The sequence below is a fragment of the Haliotis rubra genome, unplaced genomic scaffold, assembly GCF_003918875.1.
Source record: "Haliotis rubra isolate DU_JTF1 unplaced genomic scaffold, ASM391887v1 Scf9, whole genome shotgun sequence".
NCBI classification, from domain to species: domain Eukaryota; kingdom Metazoa; phylum Mollusca; class Gastropoda; order Lepetellida; family Haliotidae; genus Haliotis; species Haliotis rubra.
Window position 1 is genome coordinate 1,160,291 of NW_025767634.1, and position 24,370 is coordinate 1,184,660.

At 40.8% G+C, this 24,370-nt stretch overlaps 1 protein-coding gene across 8 annotated transcripts; it reads left to right on the forward strand.

The window, feature by feature from the left end:
- Positions 1 to 341: 341 nt before the first annotated feature.
- On the forward strand, positions 342 to 22,590 carry LOC124263806. Of its 8 annotated transcripts, none has more exons than XM_046698528.1 (9): positions 342 to 463; positions 1,202 to 1,309; positions 5,459 to 5,813; positions 6,142 to 6,188; positions 7,476 to 9,646; positions 19,123 to 19,434; positions 19,678 to 19,734; positions 20,797 to 20,861; positions 21,710 to 22,590. In XM_046698528.1, exons 6-9 carry the CDS (start codon positions 19,161 to 19,163, stop codon positions 21,833 to 21,835), a joined length of 522 nt encoding a protein of 173 aa, XP_046554484.1. In that variant the 5' UTR covers positions 342 to 463; positions 1,202 to 1,309; positions 5,459 to 5,813; positions 6,142 to 6,188; positions 7,476 to 9,646; positions 19,123 to 19,160; the 3' UTR covers positions 21,836 to 22,590. The 8 variants fall into 8 exon arrangements, with proteins under 8 accessions (XP_046554484.1, XP_046554483.1, XP_046554488.1 ...); XM_046698527.1 differs by having other exon boundaries at positions 343 to 455; XM_046698529.1 differs by having other exon boundaries at positions 363 to 459.
- The last annotated feature ends 1,780 nt before the right edge of the window (positions 22,591 to 24,370 follow it).

Here is a 24,370-nt window from a genome sequence, read left to right on the forward strand (position 1 = left end):
TAGTATTGTCTTGTTGTTGTTTACAAGAATTTGTGACCACCGGCAGGACGGTACATACAAGGCAACTGCATCAATCAGCAAGCCTAATCACTTGAAATCACACACTTGCGGTGTGGTCGTATATAAAATCAGGGGTATAACACAGAAAGATGGTGAAGTTAGACTCACCTTACATAGCGACAGTCGTGACACAGATCAACAACCCCTGACGACATGTCTTTGATTTACTTATATCTACCGACTATGCCACGTGACGGAAAAACACCAAGCAGCCATTGTCTGATCTCTGCAGGAGGAAGTTCTTTTTGATAACCAGGGTATTTCCATTTGTGGTGTGTATTTATAGAATATTCGTGAAGCCACCATATAGGTTGTATGTTTGTTTGTATACTCTTGGTACATAAGCGGTTTGCCTGCCGCTGTTTATACTTTCCCCGGTCTTTTCATCGAAACGAGTAAGTATGTAAGTTTTACCAACTTTTGAACACATTGCCGTTAGGTCACTGGATTGCCTGGTCCAGACTCGATTATTTACAGACCTCCTCCATATAGCTGGAATTTGGTGTTACACAACAAACAAACAAAAATCATTAATATACGATTGGGCTTGTGTTTTGGGTTTCCATAAAATTACGTTGGTATTTAAATATAAATAAACAAAAATAAATTACCCTGCGCCTTTTAGTCATCCGTGCCTACATAACAGTGGTTGACACATTCAGCAACTGACCGATACAATTTACAAATGACAAGTAATTCATTTTCACTCACCATATTAAATCTGATAACTTAACTATTTTCTTTATAAAAATGACTTATAACCGGTCACCATATACCGATATGGTCTCTGGCAAACTTTCCTCTTTCGACAGATTTGACAAATTTGTTTTGCATAGTAATATTGATATTCTTCTACAACTGCGACAGTGAGGTACATGACAATTTATATTCATGACTGTATCGCTCGCTACCTCTCCGATTGGCTTCGACGACAGCACGTCGAGTCGTACAACAAATATAAACAAATGATAACTACGCAAATCGAAATGGTTAATCATGTTTCAGGATATTTTCTCAGTGAAAGAAAACTATTCTTCGACATTTGTTTATGTGGATTCGTCAAAAATGATACAGATGAAAAACATAACCAATATCTTGAACGTAGTGTTACCAGTCTTCTAATGGCGGTTGCCTGTTGCAGAGGTATGCTGGCCGCATGGAACTCTGGGTAGGAGAGTGCCCCTTTACTTACGTCAAGAACGAAGACGAGAGCTAGAGAGACGGACTTAATCGGCGCGCATTGATACTTGTAAGAATATTATCTTCCCAAGTAGTCGGTCGATTTCAATGGGTATTATACCAAGGAAGTAAAATGTACTCATAGGTATACAGTGATAAATGATTGTGTTAGAGCTTGTCACGTTACGTTGGAAGGCGATCGGGGAGAAGAAGCTGTGGGTTTTTTAGGTAAAATAGTTTTATTCAATATCATAGTAAAGTCAGAGATGACTCCTGTATATGTCTATTATATAATTATAGATAAGGATGATAAAAATGCTCACATATTAACCCTGATAGCTGGGTATATAGGTCGAGGACAAGGAAGTAGTTTTAACATACTAGTACGTCAGCAAAGCCAGGTATAATAATAGTTTTGTTCATACTACACGTACATGAAAGGCTGCAGTCCCCGAACCGCGTTACTTTCCCTTCCGCTATGCCCTTTCTGGAGCGCTAAAGCTCTAATTGAAGCAAGTCTATATTTTCTCAGGTTCGGAATCTCCCAACCCATCGGGGCTCTTTGTCAATTAAAAAGGAATTGTTTACTTCTGTCAAACTTATAAATATATATATTTAGATTATACAGCTTGATCAAGGACAGCCAAGTGAACATTATGGGATGGGTAAAATGAAAGGTACCCATTGTGAAAACTATGTTCATTCTATAAATATACGAGAAGAACTGGTCTTCAGTAACCCATGCTTGTCGTAAGAGGCGACTAATGGGATCGGGTGGTCAGACTTGCTGACTTGGTTGACACATGTCATCGTATTTCAGTTGCGTAGATCGATGCTCATGCTATTGATCACTGGGTTGATCCAGGAGAGCCTAGTGAATATTTCTAGGTATTATGTTATCCCAAATTATAGGGTGGGTAAAATGAAAGGTACCCATTGTAAAAACTACGTTTATTTCACACACACACACACACACACACACACACACACACACACACACACACACACACACACACACACACACACACACACACACACACACACACACACACACACACACACACGTGGAGGGATAGATAAAAACGGTATGATACATACACGTTATGGCCAGTTATTGCTTTGATATGCGTAAGTCACACATGCAACTGGTGAGCGTGCTTTAGTGTATTAGTGTTTTAATAGTTCCTTGATATAAGTCCAGTCAAGACGCAGTATCTGTCGGCCATGATAGACATTTTACAATATGACATTCAGAACCTATTTTATGAACGTTTAGTTCATTCATTTTACAGTACAACAATAGGCAATGCACAATCTGAACTTCTGAAATTAGCACTCCAAATGTTATGGGTAAGTAGTGAACTTTGGGTCAGAGTTCAATTCCTTTATGAATGTTTGGAACTGAGTCACATTCGATAAGGAATTGATATACACAGTTAAAGTGAACAACAATTTAGCGGGTATTTGACATGGATTCCATTTCACGTGGTATTATGTGTAAAGCATCTGTAGCTGGACTTTCCATCACCCCTCTACTGTACGTGGTTTATGACATTCATCGTTACCCATGCAGAAACAAGAACAAGGTCGTACATTGGCACCGCATGCACATGCTGTTGTGCGGCATGCTCACCGTTTGCATTTTCAAGATGTCAATTCTAACACCTTGTCATGAAGTAAAGGATCTTGAGAAGACTTGTGTTTTGTGATATCAGCTGTTATCCGTAAAACCTTGTCTGTGAAGAAATCAACGAAGGGTTTTGAATGCACGCTCCCGGGATTCAGACTCACTTAAATAGCGGTCCTCATCCTTCACCTCAGTCAACTTTTTCACTATTGCGAAAGGTTGCTTGGGGATCCGCTCGTTATCGCTGATGCTGGTTTTGATGTGAGACAGTTAAGATTTTTGAATCAGAATGTAAACTTATTATGCTGGAAAATTTGCCCATGGACTTCAAGCTTGGTAGTTCGCCAGGTCTTTTCTGCACGACGACGTTCGTGTTTAGCCTTTAAGATGTCATTGTTCATCCAGAAAGATTTCGGCCTGATGAAGATATTGGATCTTCTTAGAGGTGCATTATGGTCCAGAACTTCATGAGTGCTTCATTGTAGGCCAAGGCCTTGTCCTTTGTGGTTCCCTCGGATTAAGGCTCAAGAAGTGGGCTGTTCATGAGACTCTCCCTGACATCGATCACAAATTTGTCCACGTCAGTGTCTCGAGTCTTTCTGTAAGTGATCGACTTCCGTAAGGGACCCGACTTACGCAGAATCAGAGAACGGAAGACACTGATGGGGTCAGAAAACCCGTGGTCAACAACATCGACTGACTTGACCGAAGCATCATCAACTTTGGTGATAATCAGGTCCAGGGTATGACCACTCCTGTGTGTCGGTGATTTGACTTGATTTGCCATGGAGAGAATGTTGCGAAAATGCTCAGCTAATTTGTTACGGGATTTATGGACATGTATGTTGAAATCCCCCACCATCAAGAAACGGTGGTTCGAACAACACACTAAATCCATGAGATCAGTGAGATCTGTCAACACTGTAGACTGGGGACAGTTGTTATTCTGAGATGCAGGAGGTCCTTGAAGTGTGTATATCACAATCATTTTCTGATGATGTTTGGCAAATAATGCATTTGTAAACGTCAGTAAACTTTATCCCTCTTACAGGGGGTTCCAAAATCTCAACGAACTCTACATCTGTGCTGATCATTTTGTCTGAGGTCACATCAGCCCTGAAACAAATGACTTCAAAAGTATCATTAACTATGTGGGGCTGTGGGGTAGCCTAGTGATTAAAGGGTTCGCTCGTCACGCTAAAGACCCCGGTTCGATTCCCCACATGGGCACAATGTGTGAAGCCCTTTAATGGAATATTGCTAAAAGCGGCGTAAAAAGAAAACTCACTCACTCACTCATTAAGAATGTATTAGCAATACGACTACTGTTTAAATAGCTTGAAAAACCGACAAGTGACAGAAAAATAGTTAATGCTCCCTTTTTATTGGGTCAGTGAGAGTAGTCTCCCTTGAAGAGCAGGCGGCCTACGTTGGGGTTTATTTTACTCAATAACTCTCTCAGTCGTTTTTGTTATACATTATTGATAGCACCATGATACCATTAGACATAACATACTTGAATCATACGGATGTATTCTCAGCAAACAGACAGAAACTCACTTGTTTTCTCTGTAGAGTTCCATCACATGTGTTATGGGCCAGTCAAGGGACCAGTCATTGTTTTATTCACATTAAATATACTTTCAGAGACATAACAGGCTGTGAGAAACATCAGTTGTTAACAGCTTTAAAGAATGCTGGATTTGCTTGCAATTAGGTGCATTATATTGTTAAAATCTTCCTTTACAATTGCAATTACATTGGAAAACTATTCATTGGAAGGTTAAAATGAGTGTCGTTTTCAGAATTTCCTTTTTAGAACCAACAAATATGTTTTTCTCATAAATATCTAGTGTCACTAAATGTTATGTAAGTTTGCATTATCTTCACAGAATTATATAATATTAATAATGATGATGTTTGATACAAACAAGGACATGCGACACAATGTTGAACATTCTCCCAAACATTTGCCTGCATTTTCCTGTAGAGGTAGGACCAAAGAATGACCCTTGACACTTACCTACCCTACAATTTGGGATTACATAGTACCTACTGGATGAAACTGTACAACCTGACGTTTTTACGTAGAAGGTGTTGAACAAACTCTTTTCTGAGCCCCCGAATAATTAAATAAGCTTCTACATAAAATGTATAGAAACCAAACTAGCTCCTAGCTCGTGTCATTCTTGGATGTTCCGAACATTCCATATTGTAGAGTAGACACAGAACTTTTTCCAATACTAATAAAAAAAGATATACTCATGGAAACGAATAAAGGAACACATGAAAGTACAAATGTTCTTTTATTATTTTCCAGGTTTCTTCACAAACCTTGTATTGCACTGTAGGCGAAATTCTGGAAATAAATAAAGGAACACTTGTACTTTCATGTGTTCCCTTTTTCGTTTCCATGAGTATATATTGTAAGTCTCTTATGCAACTAGTAAATGCCTGGCCCAGCTTCTGTCAGTGCGTAGATTAATCTAGCATATATTTTGGCAGTATTGTCTCGGCAATTTCCACACTGCATTACCTTGTCTTGGGTATGTGGACAAACTCTAACGGAAGTACATTGTATTTACAATTCAGGTGTAAACCCAGATAATCTGATGACAGCACTGGGCCATAATGGCTGCGAGTGACGACAATGGCGCAGGTGACATACACAGAGAGGTTTGGGAGAAGTTTTTAGACCAGTGCTGCGCAAATAAGGAGCTAGCTTCCAAACTGAAATTACGCAAGGACCAAAGAGAAACCCGGAAACGGTTTGGACCTGATGTCGACGAAGGCATTGACTCACGCCCCAACTCCGGCAGTGTGGGCAGTGAAGGTCGTGATCCAGATAGGTCTATAGTGATGCGCATACGGGAGTTAGGTGAAGAGCTCAAGTGCGCCATAGACGACGTTGTGAAGTCATGTGAAGACTACGAGAGTCTACAAGCGGGTTAGCTGCTCCAACAATACTTCAGTTAACGGTGGTTGCTAAATGAGCAAAACCTCTTTTTTCTGTGTGTATGTATGTATGTATATGTATGTATGTGTGTGTGCGTGTGTGTGTGTGTGCGTGCGTGCGTGCGTGCTTGCGTGCTTGCGTGCATATATGTATGTGTGTATGTTTTATCTAAATAGCGCTGTACATAGAGACTGCCGGGGATAATATATCACCCACACTGGAAACAACGTTAAACGTAAATTAATGCAAAACGCATTCCTTTAAGAGAAGAAATATAGCTGACTTCATTGTTGTAGCAACATTCATTATACTGTTGCAGAAGCCCTGACCACACCGAAGCAGGACCACGAACTCCACAACCCGCCGGTAAGAGAATCAACTTCTTAGCTTCACACAGTTCTAGCACTGTTCCAACTGCTGACGTAACGTTATAATTATGGTGAGGTGAGGTGAGGTGAAAGTGGGTGTAACGTCGAGCTTGTGAAAGTGGGTTTAACGTCGTGCTTGAGAATATTTCGCTCATATGACGACGTGCATGCGTGTGTATGTGTATGTACGACTGCTTGTACTAGCCCAGACTGAAGCTGGTCTTATAGTGCTAGCCCACTGAGATACCATGCCGCAGTGAAGTTTGAATACCCCACTCAGACACATTGTACTGACTCCGAGCTGACCAGTCCTTGTACCCATTAATGCCGAGCGCCAGTCAGGGACCAACAAGTACCATATTTTAACGTTTTTGGGTATGACGCGGTCGGGGATCGAACCCGCGGACGCTCTCCGGGCGGACGCTCTAACCACTACACCACGGAGGCGGTCTATAATTATGGTAGAGTTCCAGCTTGACTCGAACTACGTAAATGCGGCGTGGGCGAGTGAGCGTGCATGGTTTACGACGCTTTTAGCAATATTCCAGCACGGCGGGGACACCAGAAATGTTTTTCACACATTGTATTAGTCGACTAGTCGATGTATTGTTCTTGGTCCCCTGAGATATCTGTGAAATCATCCAAATCATCCAATAAAAACGTACGTAAAAATATACACATCTGGATTTAGGGGATCATTTTACATAACAACGCCAGTTTAGTAGCACCCGTGAGCGTATTGGGGTTTTGAGCGGCTAAGTATACAACAACGCGACAGACTGATGTTATCAGACATCCTTAGAGCGTGGATCCCGTCTCTTTTAGCTATTTCTTGATCCCTGACTGTTGCTATTTGTGAACGTATAATCTTGGTAGTGTATATACATGTATATACACAGGTCTTTATTTTCATTGGCATATATTTAGAAAATATTCCTTAAATTGATGTTTTGCATATCGTTTTAGTTATACGTCTTCGGTCACTCAAATTTTCAGCTAGACTCGGGCTAAAATGGTTGACCCTTGGCCTATAACTAGTCCTATATATGAAAAACCCAATAACAAAATGCTGCAGATTACAGAATCCCAACTTCCGAAGGCCAGTCAGGCCTCACCCTTACTTGTGCTATACCGTTTGTAGAGAGCATTCCATTCGTGACCAACTCGTGTTATTCCGGGACAAGCCGAAGATCTTCTTTGAGGTTACGGAAAGGGCCGATTGGTGGTGAATGGGTAAAGAGGCCGTATAACTTCCGGTATAAGAACAAGCGTTGTGGTGTTTCAGATGTCCCTAGTCCCAGACTTTCAGCTGGTGGAGAGGATGTCGGCAGCAGCCCGCAGCAACAGACTGACCCTGCGAGACGGACATGCACGACAAAGTGTACCCACAGAACACACGGAGCACGACGAATAGAGTGTCCAAGAGAATTGAGGACTGACCATTTCATGTTGTTAAACGTCGATTATTATCCATAGATTAAGTTAAAATTGTGTTACAAGCTAGCTGGTGGCCAGCCACATTTTTCTATTATCGTAATGGCAAAATAAGGTATTATGAACACTGGCAATAGTATTAATTTTAAACTGTTTATAATTATGACGTAATGCATGACGGGACTCAAGTGACCTTGGCTTTGGTTGCTCGGAGACGACAGCAGGTTTACTCCGAGAGGGTAAGGCTGTGACTACTGAGGTTCACAATATACCACAACCACTATTAATTTGGGTTCGTTTGACATACAGTTGGTCTTGTGTATATCTACCGGAATGTGATATATTCTTGTATATACATCAATCATAATTCATTCAAGTCAATATCAGTTGTGTCGCTGAATACCTCGTCCACATTTGTGAACATTTGGCTATGTTCAATAAGGTGAAGGGATTTTGTCACAACACATAATATGTATGTCCGGGTGGGAGCTATGCTATGGAGCCTATGATCCGTTGTGTGTGTTGTGCTTCAACTTCAGTGTTATTATATATGTATATATGGATAGAATAATGCGCATATATATACTCTCTTGCTTATGTGTGAGTGTATGTGTATAATCGTCTCTTAGAACTAAATATGAGTCGTATTATATTCCTCCTGTACTAAGTCTTATGTTTGTATATATTCTTGAAGATGTACAGCTATGTGACGTAAATGAAATATATGTGGACATGTGTGCTGTGGGTTACTTCGTGTATAAAATCTTCATTTTACCTCAGATCACTATCAGCATGACGACATGATACATTGGATACTGTATGTGGGAGTCTTTAAATAATCCAATTTGATAAACCAGTGCTTGTTAATATTACCTCTGTCTGCATACATTTCTGCAGCGTTTTGAAAACATTTCAATAATATGTTGTGAAATAGTTTCACCCAACATGATGTTTTTTAATAACATTTGGAAAATATTTCAGTAAGATTTTCAGTAGCTTTGAGACATTTGAACCTTATTTGTATGATTTGGCAAGTATGTCCACAATCATTTGAAACATGACAATATTTCATTAAATATGTTCTTGCATAACATCTCTTCAGCGTTTTAAAAACATTTCAATAATATGTTGTCAAATAGTTTCACCAATGTTACCGCATGCTGTTTTTTAATAACATTTAAAATACATTTCAAAAACATTTTAAATCCTTGTGAAACATATTTATAACGTTACGGAAACGTTTTGACGAAAGTATTTATAAAAACATTATTTTGAAACCTAATGAAAATGTTTGGAAATGTTATGTGTTTGCTGGGATAATCTCCTGTCAACCAGATTACAGGCCTGGCCTCCTGATCAATTCAGTCTTACAACTGTTACAGGAAATGGGTTGCTAGGGATCTAATCTAATCAGAGGATGCACCATGAAAACATCGCACTTTAATATAAGGAAAATCCCTCTCGTACTGAATGAACATACAACCTTGTGCTGGGCCATGAGTACGGTGTTTCCTCTTTCCTTTGAACACTCCCCTTTCCTTTGAACACTCAATGAATTCGTGATAACGCCTCAACAGTTTCATTCATTCATAAAATTCCGGGTCGGTCCTGACTGGTTGAAAACCAACCTACTGCAACCTACTCCGGGGCAATGATAACTTATCATAACATGTTATTTTGCTGACAGCAGGGAATTCTGGGTAGGCGAGTGCTACCCTTATGCAATCCTCCCGAAATGGACGAAAGTTTGTAATACACGATGAAGTGAAATTTGGATTGTATTGTCATTATAATCGACTCGTTGCAGTCCGGACGTTGCCATTTTACGTGTATCAGTCCTGCGAGCCGATGTGACCACACCCATTCGCGACACAACGCGTCAGGAGAGAAGCCACGTGACTACATGACCTCTGACCTTGAATAGTTTTGTGGTTTCACGTGTGAAGATTCATACGGAAACAAGCTTACGCTGAAGTACAGTGTTGGAATATATAGTCAAGTGTTCCTGCATGCCCATAAGCAGTGAGTGTCATCAGTTGTTTATTTGTGACATTATCATAAATGTGAAATAGATATGTCAAATTAGAATGTGTATAAATGACATGTTTTCAAATGACGTGACATACCTCACCATGTGAAATGAGAGATCAGACTATTATAAAGTCAGACTAGACCTGAAAGTCGCTGATGCGTGTAGACATATCTGTTGAACTCGATGGATCTTCGTTTGATTTTGCAACTCCAATATCAGGTATATTTAGGTCACTTGTGGTGATGGTATCGGGTGAGATCGAACGTGTTTGTATTTATTCCTTTCGTTATCGATTAACCAAACGTCAATCGACCAGGCACTGACATAACCAGATCTGCGACGTGGGTCATGAGAACTATATTTAGGTCAGCTGGATATATCGAATGTGACACTAAACTCCTTAATAATGTCGTTTAAAAGCTCCCAATCGTTATTGGACAGAGTGTTCCATTGTTCGGAAACACCGTCATGCAACAGGGCGTCATGTTGCTTGATAGTGACAGTGAAATTTATTACTACCTTACTCAGGTTCATTGTGCGGGCCTGCGGCACACCAATCTATTGCCCAACAATGGAGTGTTGTGGTGAGAATTATGAGTGAGTGAGCTGTTTCTGTATTTCCGTTACATCACGATGTTGTAGTTCAAAGAAGGAACTGATATGGAAGTTGATGAGGATGCTGAATTTCGTCCGTATATTGTCTGTGAGGTGAACACGTGCACAAGCAAAGTTAACGTTGATCGCTGCGCCTACGATTATAATCCAAATTTTAGATTACTAAATGATACTGTTTGGCAGTCTAAGTAAACTTAGGCTCACAGTATAGTGTAACGAATAATACTGAGCCTAAGTTTACTTAGACTGTACTTTGTAGCCGGATTTATTTCACGATGTTCTTTAAACAAAGACCCCATTGCTGGAGGCGGTGTAAAACACAACTCATTCACTTAAAAAAGACCCGTTCTGATGTTGTTTAAGATAAACTGAGATATATTCGCGAACTACAGTGTAGTGTAGTAGTAACATTTGTATCGTTTCCGGTATCATGTACCAATAAATTAGTAGGTACATTTGTTAGGGCAAGTCATCGGCAGGTTGCATGCAGAAACTGGAGGTTTCTTTGTTTGATTACCAATGACAATAAAATTATGTAATTTCTGGAGACAACTTTCTTTAGTCTCACAGTATTCAGTTGTCTTCAAGAACTCACAAAAAAACAGAAACATATGATCTCGTTTGAAGCTTCTACTGCAGTAGGCTTTCAATTTCACAAACCCTTTTTATGGAATGTGTATGAACTTTGCAAGTATCCTTTGAACTTTAAACAAATGTGACCGAGCTTTGTAATATCATGGACAGTTTAGCGGATGTATCAGTTTAGGGGATGGATGATGATTGGCGTCGGTGGTGGAGTTGGAATGGCTCGTGATAGAGTATCTACTTAGGGGAGGCCTGTTTTTGGAAGTGAATAATGTCAACAGTCAAATACCAATGAGTGCATTATATCTAAGCATGCCAAAGTGAGTGAGTGAGTGGCGTTAGTGCCGCTTTTTATTTCAGTTATATCACGGTGTGTTGGTTTATTACCGGAAGTATGTCCAAAATAATACGCAAACCTTATTACAAGTCTTCCAATTGGCCTAGACGTGTGTGTTTGCGTTTTGACATTGAACTCAAACATCTTTCCAGCCTTCATCATTTTAAGGTCATTGTTAGTAGACGAAGTTAATTTTCTGGAGTGGTAGTAGCAGTAGACGAGTAGTTGTGTTAGTGGCGACAGTAGCTATCATCAGTAGTAGTAGTAGTAGTAGTTAGTGGCGACAGTAGCTATCAACAGTAGTGAGGTGAGGTGAAATTGGGTTTTACGTCGTACTTGAGAATATTTCGCTCATAGGACGACGTGCATGCGTGTGTATGTGTATGTGCGGCTGCTTGTACTAGCCCAGACTGAAGCTGGTTTTATAGTGCTAGCCCACTGAGATAACATGCCGCAGTGAAGCATGAATACCCCACTCAGACACATTATACTGACTCCGAGCCGACCAGTTCTTCTTGTACCCATTAATGCCGAGCGCCAGTCAGGGACCAACAAGTACCATATTTTAACGTCTTTTGGTATGACGCGGTCGGGGATCGAACCCACGAGCTTCCGCTCTCCGGGCGGACGCTCTCACCACTACACCACGGAGGCGGTCATCAACAGTAGTATAGTAGAGGAGGTTTATTTAATTTTAGGCCTCCGGCCCACATACGGAGTATACAATACATACAGTAACTCACACAGTCAGGTGTTACATGCAGTATTACATCAATTTGGATATATAATATTTTTCAATGCATTATTTCTTAAGCTTGTTGCATGTTTTAAATATAATTAAAGGTGTGAAATATCGGTACCATTTCTAGAGGTAATAAAAGAAGTACTGTAGTATAGTAGCCACAATAATAGTATATATCAGTATCGGTAGTAGTAGTCAGGCGCGTAGCAAGTCAAATGTTTCGTGTAAGCCCGACAGGTTGGAAAGCTTCATATTTAGACAGTATTGAGGGCTTGCCCACCCTTTTAGCAACAATCTTGAGTAAGCCCGGGCTTTTTTTATAATGGTTGCTACGCCCCTGGCAGTAGTGGCAATACAGGACAGAAGCAGTAGAAACAACAGCTGAAGTAATATTAATATGGAATTTACAACAATAGTAGCCGCAGCACTAGTAGGCTACTAATGTAAAACAAGAAAGGGGAAAGGAATGCAAAGTAGCCCAAGAGGATATGATGTGATGCAACGACAGCGAGAATTTACATCCGTCTCGCCTACCTCATATACCAGCCAGCTTTATAAGGGAATCGTGTTGTTACGGCAATATCATGTCATGAGATGAACCTAGCCGTGTCATGAGATGAACCTAGCCCTGTCATGAGATGAACCTAGCCCTGTCATGAGATGAACCTAGCCCTGTCATGAGATGAGCCTAGCCCTGTCATGAGATGAACCTAGCCGTGTCATGAGATGAACCTAGCCGTGTCATGAGATGAGCCTAGCCCTGTCATGAGATGAACCTAGCCGTGTCATGAGATGAACCTAGCCCTGTCATGAGATGAGCCTAGCCTTGTCATGGATTGTTTGTTGGTATGTGGTTTCTGTTCTCAGCAATATTCCAGCTATATGGCGGCGGTCTGTAAATGGTCGAGTCTGGACCAAACAATCCAGTGATCAACCCTGTCATGGAAGGAAATGACAGAAACATTGATCCCCTGGGTGCTTGGGGTTGAAATGTGACGGGGCGGTGGGGTAGCCTAGTGGTTAAAGCGTTCGCTCGTCACGCCGAAGACCCGGGTTATAATTCCTGCATAGGTACAACGTGTAAAGCCCATTTCACGTGTACCCCGCCGTGCTATTGCTGGGTTATTGCTAGAAGCGGAGTAAAACTAAACTCACTCATGTCAAGTCGTGATTCATGACGTCAGTCACGCCCGGAACATCCGTTTACAGCACTTGCGAAGCTCGTGACTGCAAGTAACAATGCTGATACCAGAGTTAGTGAGTTTACTTTTACGCCGTTTTTAGCAATGTTCCAGCAATGATATGGCGGGGGACACCAGAAATGGGCTTCACACATTTTTACCCTAGGACGGGTGGGCGGGTGTTGTTTCGGGGGTTCGCCCCATTTTGTTGTTGAAAATGACTACTAAAGACCACATTAAAGTTAATGTCTCCTCCCCCCCCCACAATTCCTGGATCCGCCTATGCCATGTGGGGCTGATACCAGAATGTGAGCAGATAGCCGCAGCGTCAGTTGAAGCACAGCTTTCACTACCGATATTATTGGACCCCCCGCCATTGCCATATAGTGCCATGACACTCTGTTCGTTTCCTTTGTGAACTTGTATGTGATCTTTTCCGTTGATATACTGATGATTTATCACGTGCTCGTTATCAAAACGAATTATGAGCTTTATATGAAATACACTGTTTTATCGGAATTGCGTTTTAATACTGTAGTACAGTAAGAAAATATATTGTCACTTGGTCATAATCGACCGCGAAGCAGAAATGCTGTTAGTACTTCAGCTTATTAACAAAACAACCGGAAACAAAAATTCTTCTTTCCATCTGACTATACAGGCATCGTTCTTCAATGTTCCCCTTTTCCTGTGTTTAATATCAGGCTTGGTTGTAAGAATCAGTTGTAACAATATCTACTACTCAGAATGAACAATGGGTTCTTTCATGTTACTGTAGTTATTCTGTCAAGTTTCAACCTGAAAATGACCCGTGAAGATCCGGGGTAGAATAGGTCTTCAGCAACCCATGCTTGTCACAGAAGGCGACTATGCTTGTCGTAAGAGGCGACTAACGAGATCGGGTGGTCAGGCTCGCTTGCTTGGTTGACACATGTCATCAGTTCCCAATTGTTCAGATCGATGCTCATGCTGTTGATCACTGGATTTTCTGGTCCAGACTCGATTATTTACAGACCGCTGCCATATAGCTGGAATATTGCTGAGTGTGGCGTAAAACTAAACTCACTCACTCACTCAACCTGAAAATTCTCCACATTGTTGAAACGGCATGAACGTTAGTATTCACTCAGGATATATACGACATATGTACGTGTTCCACCAATCTGTTGGGTTAAAATGGGGTATAGTTACCACAGTAAGCATTATTACGATGTATTGATCTTGGTATTGCGAATATCTTAATATTTACGCAAATGTAAGAAAGGCATGACTTTACGACTGAAGACGGCGTCCACATTTCATGACGATAGTGGTCCCGATAATTAGGAACAGCCCAGCAACCAGATTTATGTTTAGTTACATCCGTGAACCGGTCTCACATGAATCTCTGTTCCACGCGCTTGTACAGTATTCATGTCAAGGTATAGTCTGTTTGCAGTGAAAACGTACCGATGAATTTCACTTTGAACAAAAATGTCAATCAAAAGAAGTGAAATTAAAATTGCGAATCCTCATAATTTTACCTTGCCATTTGAACATTTAAAATTCAGAATTTTTTTTCAGTTTAAGATAAAAGTTGTTTAACAAACGATCATAGTTTCAAATCGCTATTACGGGTTTGTATTACAAAGGGGTAAGCGCAGTAGTTGGAAAAGTGAAACAAATGCACGTGCGGTACGTGATGAGCGTTAACTTGGACCAACTCTCTTGTTCTCGGTGTTTCATTTAATGTGCATACCCCCGTGTAATACAAACCAATAATAACAATTTGAAACTATGATCGTTTGTTAAACAACTTTTATCCTAAGTTGAATGAAATTCTCAGATTTAAACGTTCAAATGGCATTGTAAACCAAAAGTCACTGTGTTCTCTAATCTGATTGGTTGAAAAACGTGATCAAATGGTATTCGATTCCCGGAAATTCGCTGCGTATCATATACATACAAACATCGCTCACACCATTGTATTGTTACGTCGTCAGCTGAGATGACGTCATTCAAATCATATTGTGACGTAAAGTCCGAATGACGTCACAAATGAGCAGTTCTAGATGCTCTGGGCCCCGTCTCGCATATCTAGCTTTGTCGAACGTTAGCGCGCGCAAAGGGAGCCGGGAACCAGCTTATTCTAGATGCTACCTTGGGAGACAGCCGAAACGGCCGGTTGATGACATTGCACTGCTGTACCCGTACTCTATGTCAATGAGTGCAGACACAAAAACGTGTGTGGACCTTTTGGTTTACTTTTGTGTTTACAATGTCGATAAACATCATGTGTTGGCCAATTTCCGGGTGTTATTGAGTATTAGAAGCACGGGAATTCATTTGGAACCTCGAATATTCCATTTGAAACCTCCGGCTGACGCCGTCGGTTCCAAATGAATTCCCGTGCTTCAAATACTCAATAACACCCGGAAACTGGCCAACACATGATTTTTATCTCCTAAAGGTAAACTTATGAGGATTCGCAATCTTAATTTCACTTTATTTGATTTACATTTTTGTTTAAATTGAAATTCATCGGTACGTTTTCACTGCAAACAGACTTTAGCATGATGTGAGGCGTAAAATGTCGAAGCACATATTCAGAATAGAATACGACGATGCATACAATAAGAAAAGCAAGATCCATGGATGTCAACTTCTTTATTATGAATAACACGGCGTTTCGGAGTGTATGCTTTCTCCTTCATCGTCGGGGTGGGGGTGGGGGGAAGTAGCGAGGGGGCGGCCTAGTGGCTAAAGCGTTCGCTCGACACGCTGAAGACCCGGGTTCGATTCCCGACATGGGTAGAATGTGTGAAGCCCATTTTCTGGTGTCCCCCGCCGTGATATTGCTGGAATTATTGCCTAAACGGCGTAAAACGACACTCGCTCACTCACTCCTTCATCAGGTGCGCAGTTTACAAAACACAGTGGTGTATACATACCGTTAATAATCATTAAAATATAGAATCGTTATTTAAAACACAAATATTTTAACCCTGCGTTAAAACCAACCACTCATTCAACATAGATGTAAATTTATCCCTGATTCCCTTGTGTATTGAATGACACCATGAGAGTGATTCACTTATAGTATATGATACCACCTGTACGAATACATCCCACGAGGGGCGGTGGGGTAGCCTAATGGTTAAAGCGTTCGCTTGTCACGCTGAAGACACGAGTTCGATTCCCCACATGGGTACAATGTGTGAAGCCCATTTCTGGTGTCCCCCGCCCTGATATTGCTGGAATAAAAGCTGCGTAAAGCAACACTCACTCACTCACTCATCCCTCGAGGTAGTTATAGGCATTCTGTGAAGCGGGACATACCAGTAATGGGATGTTTCCTGGACGAGACATTTGCTTTGATCGAAATATCTCTCAATTTGCTATTTCTACACATTCCTAAATTTAACGACGAGGATGACAGTTAATTAAAATGTCTAAAATGCACGTTTCAAAAGTACTCCTACACTTGAAGTTATTACCTTCAGGAATGAAAATATATATGTGTACTTCAAATGGATTCTTAACCATTACGATGTTTACGCGTACAGGATATATACCCTGATTTATATTCAAGTTAGTGTCTATTAGAGTTCCCTCTCTGTCCCTCGCAGTGGATAACAATTATTATTACTTATTGTTAATTACATGCTGCAAAAACTACATGTACGTCAGAATATGTTGTCTGTAAGACTGGATTATCCAGTGTATGATAACCCCCGGCATGTTAACCATGACATAACTCAGATATAATATGTTTGATAATCGAGAATGACTGTAACAAGTAGCCATTGAAAGAGGAGTAACAGCCCCTTATAGCAGATAGCCTTGCAGCCTTCTGTGAACACTATACAACCATGTCAAGGGTCGTGTCAAAACCGTGTTTATTCATGTGTGTATTTATATACAACGGCACACTGATTACGCCGGGAGCACTATATCTCCTTCAGATTAGCTTTTGTGATATGTGAAAAGTGAATGCTATTAATAGACCCTTTGACGTCAGCTCTGACGTCAATCGACTTGAACTTTAACCAGAAACAAAACATTGGTACACATTGCTATCTATTTTTAGTATCATATGCAGAAGAAACTATTCTTAGCCAATCACGATTTCGTTGCAGGATACATAGGTCAAAGTTTAGTTACTGTATGCATATGGATTAGCAAACATCATGTTTATTTTCCTACACTCTATGGGTAACGCGCACCCTGTTTACAGACTCGAGCCAACAGTTGCACGTCAACAAATCGAAAAGGGGAATCCCCTAGCCTGAGGCGGCCGATAGCTTTGTCTTGTATGCATTACGAATAAAATATCGCTGGCATTCTACGGAGAAGGTAGGATTTCGAACTATATCAGTATCATCTTGTTAACGCATGTAGTAAAACTAAGAAGGTTTAACTAACTGTGTTAGTAGGTTATATTCAGGAGTGCTCTTTATAGTGGAACATGCTGTAGTTCAAGTGTTTACATGTGTAGTTGCCCTATATCCGTCTTCGATCTCCATAGCCATATTATATCACTGCCGCTGGAAGCTCAGCGTTGGACACGTGTCGTATGTTGGCTGTGTAGAAACACACAGTATCTAGTGAATAGAAGCGCACCAGGGTGAATTTACACAAAGCATGGGGTGGTGGGGTAGCCTAGTGGTTAAAGCGTTGGCTTGTCACGCCGAAGACCCGGGTTCAATTCCCACATGGGTTCTATGTGACGCCCATGTCTGGAAAAGGCGGCGTAAAACCATATTAAGTCACGTACACAAAGCTACCTTAGCGATGGGACTGTCACAAGTCTGTGTTATGGGAGTTATGATCTCCTAGCGCTAAGAACGCTTTTTACGACATTTATTTTTTTAAAAATTCATGGACATAAATATTGTTCACTACACACTGGGAATTGGGGATCTGCTGGCCGACGCCTTCAGCAGTCCATGTTTGTCGTAAGAGGCGACTCACGGGTTTTGGTGGTCAGGCTACCTGATTTGGTTGACACATGTCAGTGTATCCCAATTGTGTAGATCGATGCTCATGCTGGTAATCACTGGATTGTCTGGTCAAGACTCAATTATTTATAGACCGCCGCCGTATAGCTGGAAAACTACTGAGTGCGGCATTAAACTAAAAAACAATCAATCAAACATACGAGACCATCTCGTGTTCATCTGGGATTTACGGACTCCCGATTTACGGAAATGGACGAGTGGTGACGAATGGTAAGATTACAGCCAGGTCATCGAACATAACCACCTAAGTCGAGCATCATTAGGAGTGTGGAAATCCTTGAAACCGGACTCCTAACGGTTTCGGTTCATGGAATGAGGAATGCAACGTTCTTGGTTGGAACATTTGAAAGAGACAGCACTATTAAGTTTTATAACAGTTGTATCTGCTACAACTATTATATCGACGTACACGTGGATCGTAAGAAACGCCAGGCCTGTGACTGACTACGACTGTTCAGCGGGACCAGCAACCAACACATGACAGTGGACTTTGCATTGAACATCTTAACTGGGATTGAAATCTTGACTGAATATGTCCATTCTTGGTGTGTGTCAAAACATCCGGTTCTTTCATACCACTATAAGTCATTTTTCACGCCTTAACACGTGAACTTTAGCAATATGAATGAATCGAGTGTTCTTCAGTTTCTTTTGGGGTGGCATGTTTACGTTTTATATAGAACAAACTTTATGGATAACAACGTCTTTTATTCGCGAATCGCGAGTGCGACGTTTCGAAACATATTCATGTACCGTTGTCATTCCTGCTTGAATAAAAGAAGTTGTTATCCATAAAGTTTGTTCTATATTTTACTTCCCAACTTCTGAAATGCCACTCAAAGAAGTTAAATATGTTTTGAGGACGATGAATATTCCGGGTATTCACGTGTGTCAGTTGAATGATTCTGAAACGTCCAAATCGATTCCGGGCTTAGACACCATAGACTTTACATCTTAACATACGAATGTCCAACCAAACAAACACCTTTAATCATCACATTTTCAGGTTAACGATAAGGTGCATTGACATCCTTTACTGGCAGAATGACAGCTCCTACCATTTGGCAGCTGGGCGAGGAACTCAAGGGGAAGCTACTGCCCGTCCTCAGAGATGCCAAGGAGATGAAGAGCAAGATTGACCTTGAGATCAGCCACAAGCAGGACGAGATGGAGTACAGCTCGGTGGTGACGAGGTCGTGCAAGGCGCCGGTCCCAGAGGATCCCAAGAAGATTAGGAGGCTCTGTGAAAGCGTCATCGACAACATCCGGGCAACGATTGACAGCTATGAGCGTCTGCACATGATAGGAGAAAATGGTGGTGGGTAGTATTACACGGAATATTGTGTTTTCGTTAGTTTTTACTTTGTTTCTGTTTGCTAAATATTTTGTCAGTGTCAGTTGCCTGTATGTTTCTTTTGTCAAAATATTATTAATTTACAGTTAAAAAGAAATATTTTGTGCCAACTTTCAGACTGGAGGTGTTTAATTCCGTTGCGTGCATGTTCTGTGTATAAATGTGCATGATGTTCCACTGTTAATTCTGACTTCCTTCCATGGTCAGGGGTGCAAGAGACTGGTCAGGTGTCCACCACATGTCCCGAGTTGGATGATGAAGCAGGTCAGTGTCAATTCTACCAAAATGAAGGAATCTAATATCCTTTTCTATGAGGCAATGCAGAAACAGTAATAAAATTTTTTTTAATACAGCTGTACCAGCTAATTACCATGATCAGGATCACATCATGTTACATTCAGTTCTTTCATACAATGTATGTCCATATTATGTGCCTATTAGCACTTCCATATGCCCATTTTTATCAATGGTACAGCTGTATCCTTGGTAAAATACAGGCATGTTTCATTAAGGAACCGTTTATGGCTAGGGGATGTGATGGGGATTTTTATGGAGAAGCATGTACAATGTGAATGAAACGCACACACGCATGCACGCACACACACACCAAGATTTATGTACAAAGTAAGTGACCCCGGCTGCATGTCATGTACAAAACCAATGACAATGAGTCAGATCTGGCCATACTATACTTACTCGAGCTATAATGAGGGGTGCTGCTTCACACAGACATTCGAAATTCTTGAATGATGGTTGGTTGTTCAAAGCCGCACTGGGCAATATTTCAGCTATATGGGGGTGGCCTTTAAATAATCAAGTCTTGACCTGACAATCCAGTGATCAGCATCATGATATTTGGAATACGATGACATGTGTCAACTAAGTCAACGAGCCTGGCCACCCGATCCCGTTAGTCACCTTTTACATCTTGAATGATGGCTCGTGTTAAGGATAAAGTTATCTTTTTATATGTTGACACCAGTGTTTCAGTTAAAGTTACAGCTTGCAATATCCACATTATCGTGAGAGCTACCTTTGTAGGTGACCAATGAATGCATAGATGTACACAGACATGCATTATATCGTGCTGGATAACTTATCCAGATGGCCTACTTCAACCAGGATCTATGGTGGCAATGCGTGACCCACCTGTCAACATATCTCTGACCATGGATCATTCTTGGCTGTCAGCATGGGTTTACAAGCGCATACTCAACTGCCTACTTTACTCACCTAAAATACCACTCACCATTAAGTAAATGTCTGAAAAATAGTATTTAAACATGTTTGGTATATGAACTAAATTGATTTTATCTTCCCCTGTAGAGAAAATAATCCTACCAACTCCAGAGACTGAACCACCAAGCCCATTCTGTGATGTGGAAAAAATGGTAAGTCTTCTCTGTGTTGAAGTGATTGAGTGAGTGATTGGTCTAGCCCCACTCTGAGCAGTATGCCAGTGGAATCATGGCATGTCAGCTGAATAAGCGTGAAAAACCTGAAGTGATGAAAATCTCAGATGGTTGAAACTCAACAGCACACAGGCATCGTGCTGAAAACCCCAAAATGTAATAACTGGGAATTGAACCCACAATGATAGGTTTCAGGTGATCCCAAGGAATGAAATGGTAAAGTGAATTGCAGTGCCATGCATGACTGGTTCACCTGTGTAACTCCTTTGTACAGAAATATTTTAGACAATGGCAGTGATTGACAAGTCTAATTGCCTTCCATTTACACACATTCTCTTCAATGTTCCACCACAAGAAAAAATACCTATCTGGAGTAATTATCATAGTGGCTCCTAGTCCTGGACCTTGTTTCAATAAGGAGTCTAAGCTATACAATTGTCCTGTTAAAATATGAGTCACAATAACCTCTGGGTTAAGAATGATGTGGAACATGCTCCAGGAATCTGCACTGATCCGTTAACTGAAGACTGTTAGTTTGTTTATCATAGCCACTGTAATGTCAAAGAAGTATGCTTTGTTGAAGTGGTGTCTACTGTGATCACCTAATGATGGTCAACAATGAGTCAGGGCTATTCATTCATCTCGTCTCCAAAGTAAGACTAGCCACTTTGGTACAGGAGAGTGACTGTCGCTTTTAAGTTTAATAATGGAAGTAGCTGTTGTGAGTCTTGGTCAGTCATGATTGAAGACCCATTTCGAAATGTGTGCAATTCTCCCCTAAAGGGCAACAGACCATACATTCCTCCTTACACTTATGGTTCTTTCAGGATATCCAGGATGTGAGTGAGACTGACATATCAGACAGACAAAGGCGGGGATCTCTACGTCCGCAACTTGTACGCCGGGGGGCAGTGGAGCATGTGGAACAGGAGACAGTCGACCTGGGGAAATAACTCAGTCACAGGCAAACTGTAGTGCTACAGTTTGCCTGTAACTCAGCTGATGTAGATCTGGGAGGGGCAGCTAGCAGAGGGGGGGACACCCACAGCAAGAAGGGATCTCATGGCAGTAATATGTCCTCATTGGGGGTTCATTGTACACATAGTTCATAGACTGTACAAGGGTCACTGAAACTTTGAGGATGACTACGCAGTTTAATACTGGAAGATACAGTTCCCCCTTCTCTGTACAGACATACGTCTGACGTTGTTTTTTGGCCACTTTTGTGGCCACTGTGTTCAAATTATTTTTGCAATGTCAACATGGGTAGGTGTGCTGTACTGAGTATATCCTTCAAGTTGAGCTGTTGCAAACAGTCTGGAAATTCATGCTAGTCCACTAGCCAAAGTACAAACACTAAGGACACATCCAGTGATGGTAGTCCTCAATGACAAGTATTTGTGGGCAAAAATTCATATCCTGTTCCAAATGCTTCCAACTGGAATGTAATTGACAATGTACATTTGACAGACAATGTAAAAATGGGTAACAGTTTTGTCTTTTCCAAACAGGACTAGCTACAAACTCTGGAGAACCTTGAAATAAGATTAGCATTAGTCATCTGGACCAGTTATTAAATATGAATTCCCAAGTCTATCACATTACCACTACTAACTCTTTCCCACCTTTCTGTTGTCCAGAAATGCCAAAACACACATCTGTCTGACAACATTCCCCAGCACGGTGACATTCAGATATAGATGATCCCGAGAAAGTTTGTGGAAATGGGCCCATACATTCCTACAGTGCATTACACACTTACAGTTTTTTCTGGTACTGTTACACATAGACTTACAACTTACTGCAGCCTTCAACACTCAAGAGTTCAGTTCCAGAAACCAATTTCAGGGTAGACCATTACATACATCACCAATGAACTGATACAACTGCTAACATTGCTCAGTTCAACCCAATCCCCAATTCCATCAATTTACTTGCATTTGACCCTATCTGTTGCGGATATAGAGAGATGAATCAGAGAATTATAAGACTAAAACTCAAAATAGCAAAGACAGGTTGTTAAGTATCAAACAAGAAGAGAATCCAAGCCCAATTTAGTACATGTGGTCTGTGTTGATTATGGTCCAGTGATGCCATCTCATTGCTAACATAGCGATGTGTGATGTCATTAATAGAATGTCTCTCAAGTTTAAATATGATGAGTGAAAAATGTAAGTGCACTAATCTATTCATGAATAGATTAGCACACCAACATATGGAAATGTTTTCTAAATACAAAGTTAAATCCATTATGGTAAAATATTTACAGAAGCAAAGTACTATTTATTAGACTTCTTTGCACCAGTGTCAACTTGGTGAATGATTTCCTGCAGTAAAATGCACCCATGAAGATCTGGGTTAGAACTGGTCTTCAGCAACCCGTGCTTGTCGTAAAAGGCAGCTAACAGCAGCATCTGGTCAAGCTCGCTGACTTTGTTGATACATGTGATAGTATCCTAGTTGTGTAGATCGATGCTCATGATGTCAATCACTAGACAGTCAGGTCCAGGCTGGATTACATGTATTTACAGACCGCTGTAATTTGCTCAAATATTGCTCTTTGGGGTGTTACACAAACAGCAAACACACAATAACCACCATAAAATGTTACGTTAAATCTGCAAGCTCCACCAAAAAGCCAGACCATCCTGTAAATAAACTGATATATGTAAGGTATGATGTACTTAACTTGTAATTAAATGGTTTGAACATTCATGTCAGTACATGCTGCTTAATACTATTGAATCCTCACCTACTCCATTACAAACAACATGCAGTCCATCCTAGTTAGCTTAATCCAACAATAACTGTCCTGTGTCAGTTTATACTTTAGTGATACTTGTACAGATTAATCTTTCACCATCATTATTATATCATAACATGGTAAACAAGGAAGATGTATTTCTTCAAATATGGAGATTTGTTAATTACATTTCATAATTTCAACTGCCTGTCTCATGCATTCTAAGTAACAATGTTCTATAGTATTTTAGACATAGATGAGCTGGGTGTCGTTCCATAAGGCAGTCCTACTGCTACAGCTGTCTGAAGTCTATGTTAAACATGGGAGTTATGATCACTGTGGTCCTGGCATCGCTTTGTGGAACGACCCCGAGTAGCAAAGTACGATGACCTAGTCATGATGTAGATTATCAGGAGGGCAGTTTATTGTAACGTACCAGGTTATCATGGTTATCACAGGGTATCTAACTACTCCATCAATACAGTCTCATGCAGGGTTCCAATCAACACCTCATTGAAGTCATTTCCAGGCTGTTTTTCACCATAGTACATTAACAGAATCACTTTCAACCATTCATAAACAGAGCTGTAGGAAAAACTTAACTTTAAACACAATTCGTCATATTCAATCCAAGAAAATTATATACCTATTGTTTACAATTTTGCCCTATTCAAACCAAAACAGATTTAAGGATTTTTCAAGGCAAACAATTGAATTACATGTCTTTTTTAAACCTGTGGGAATC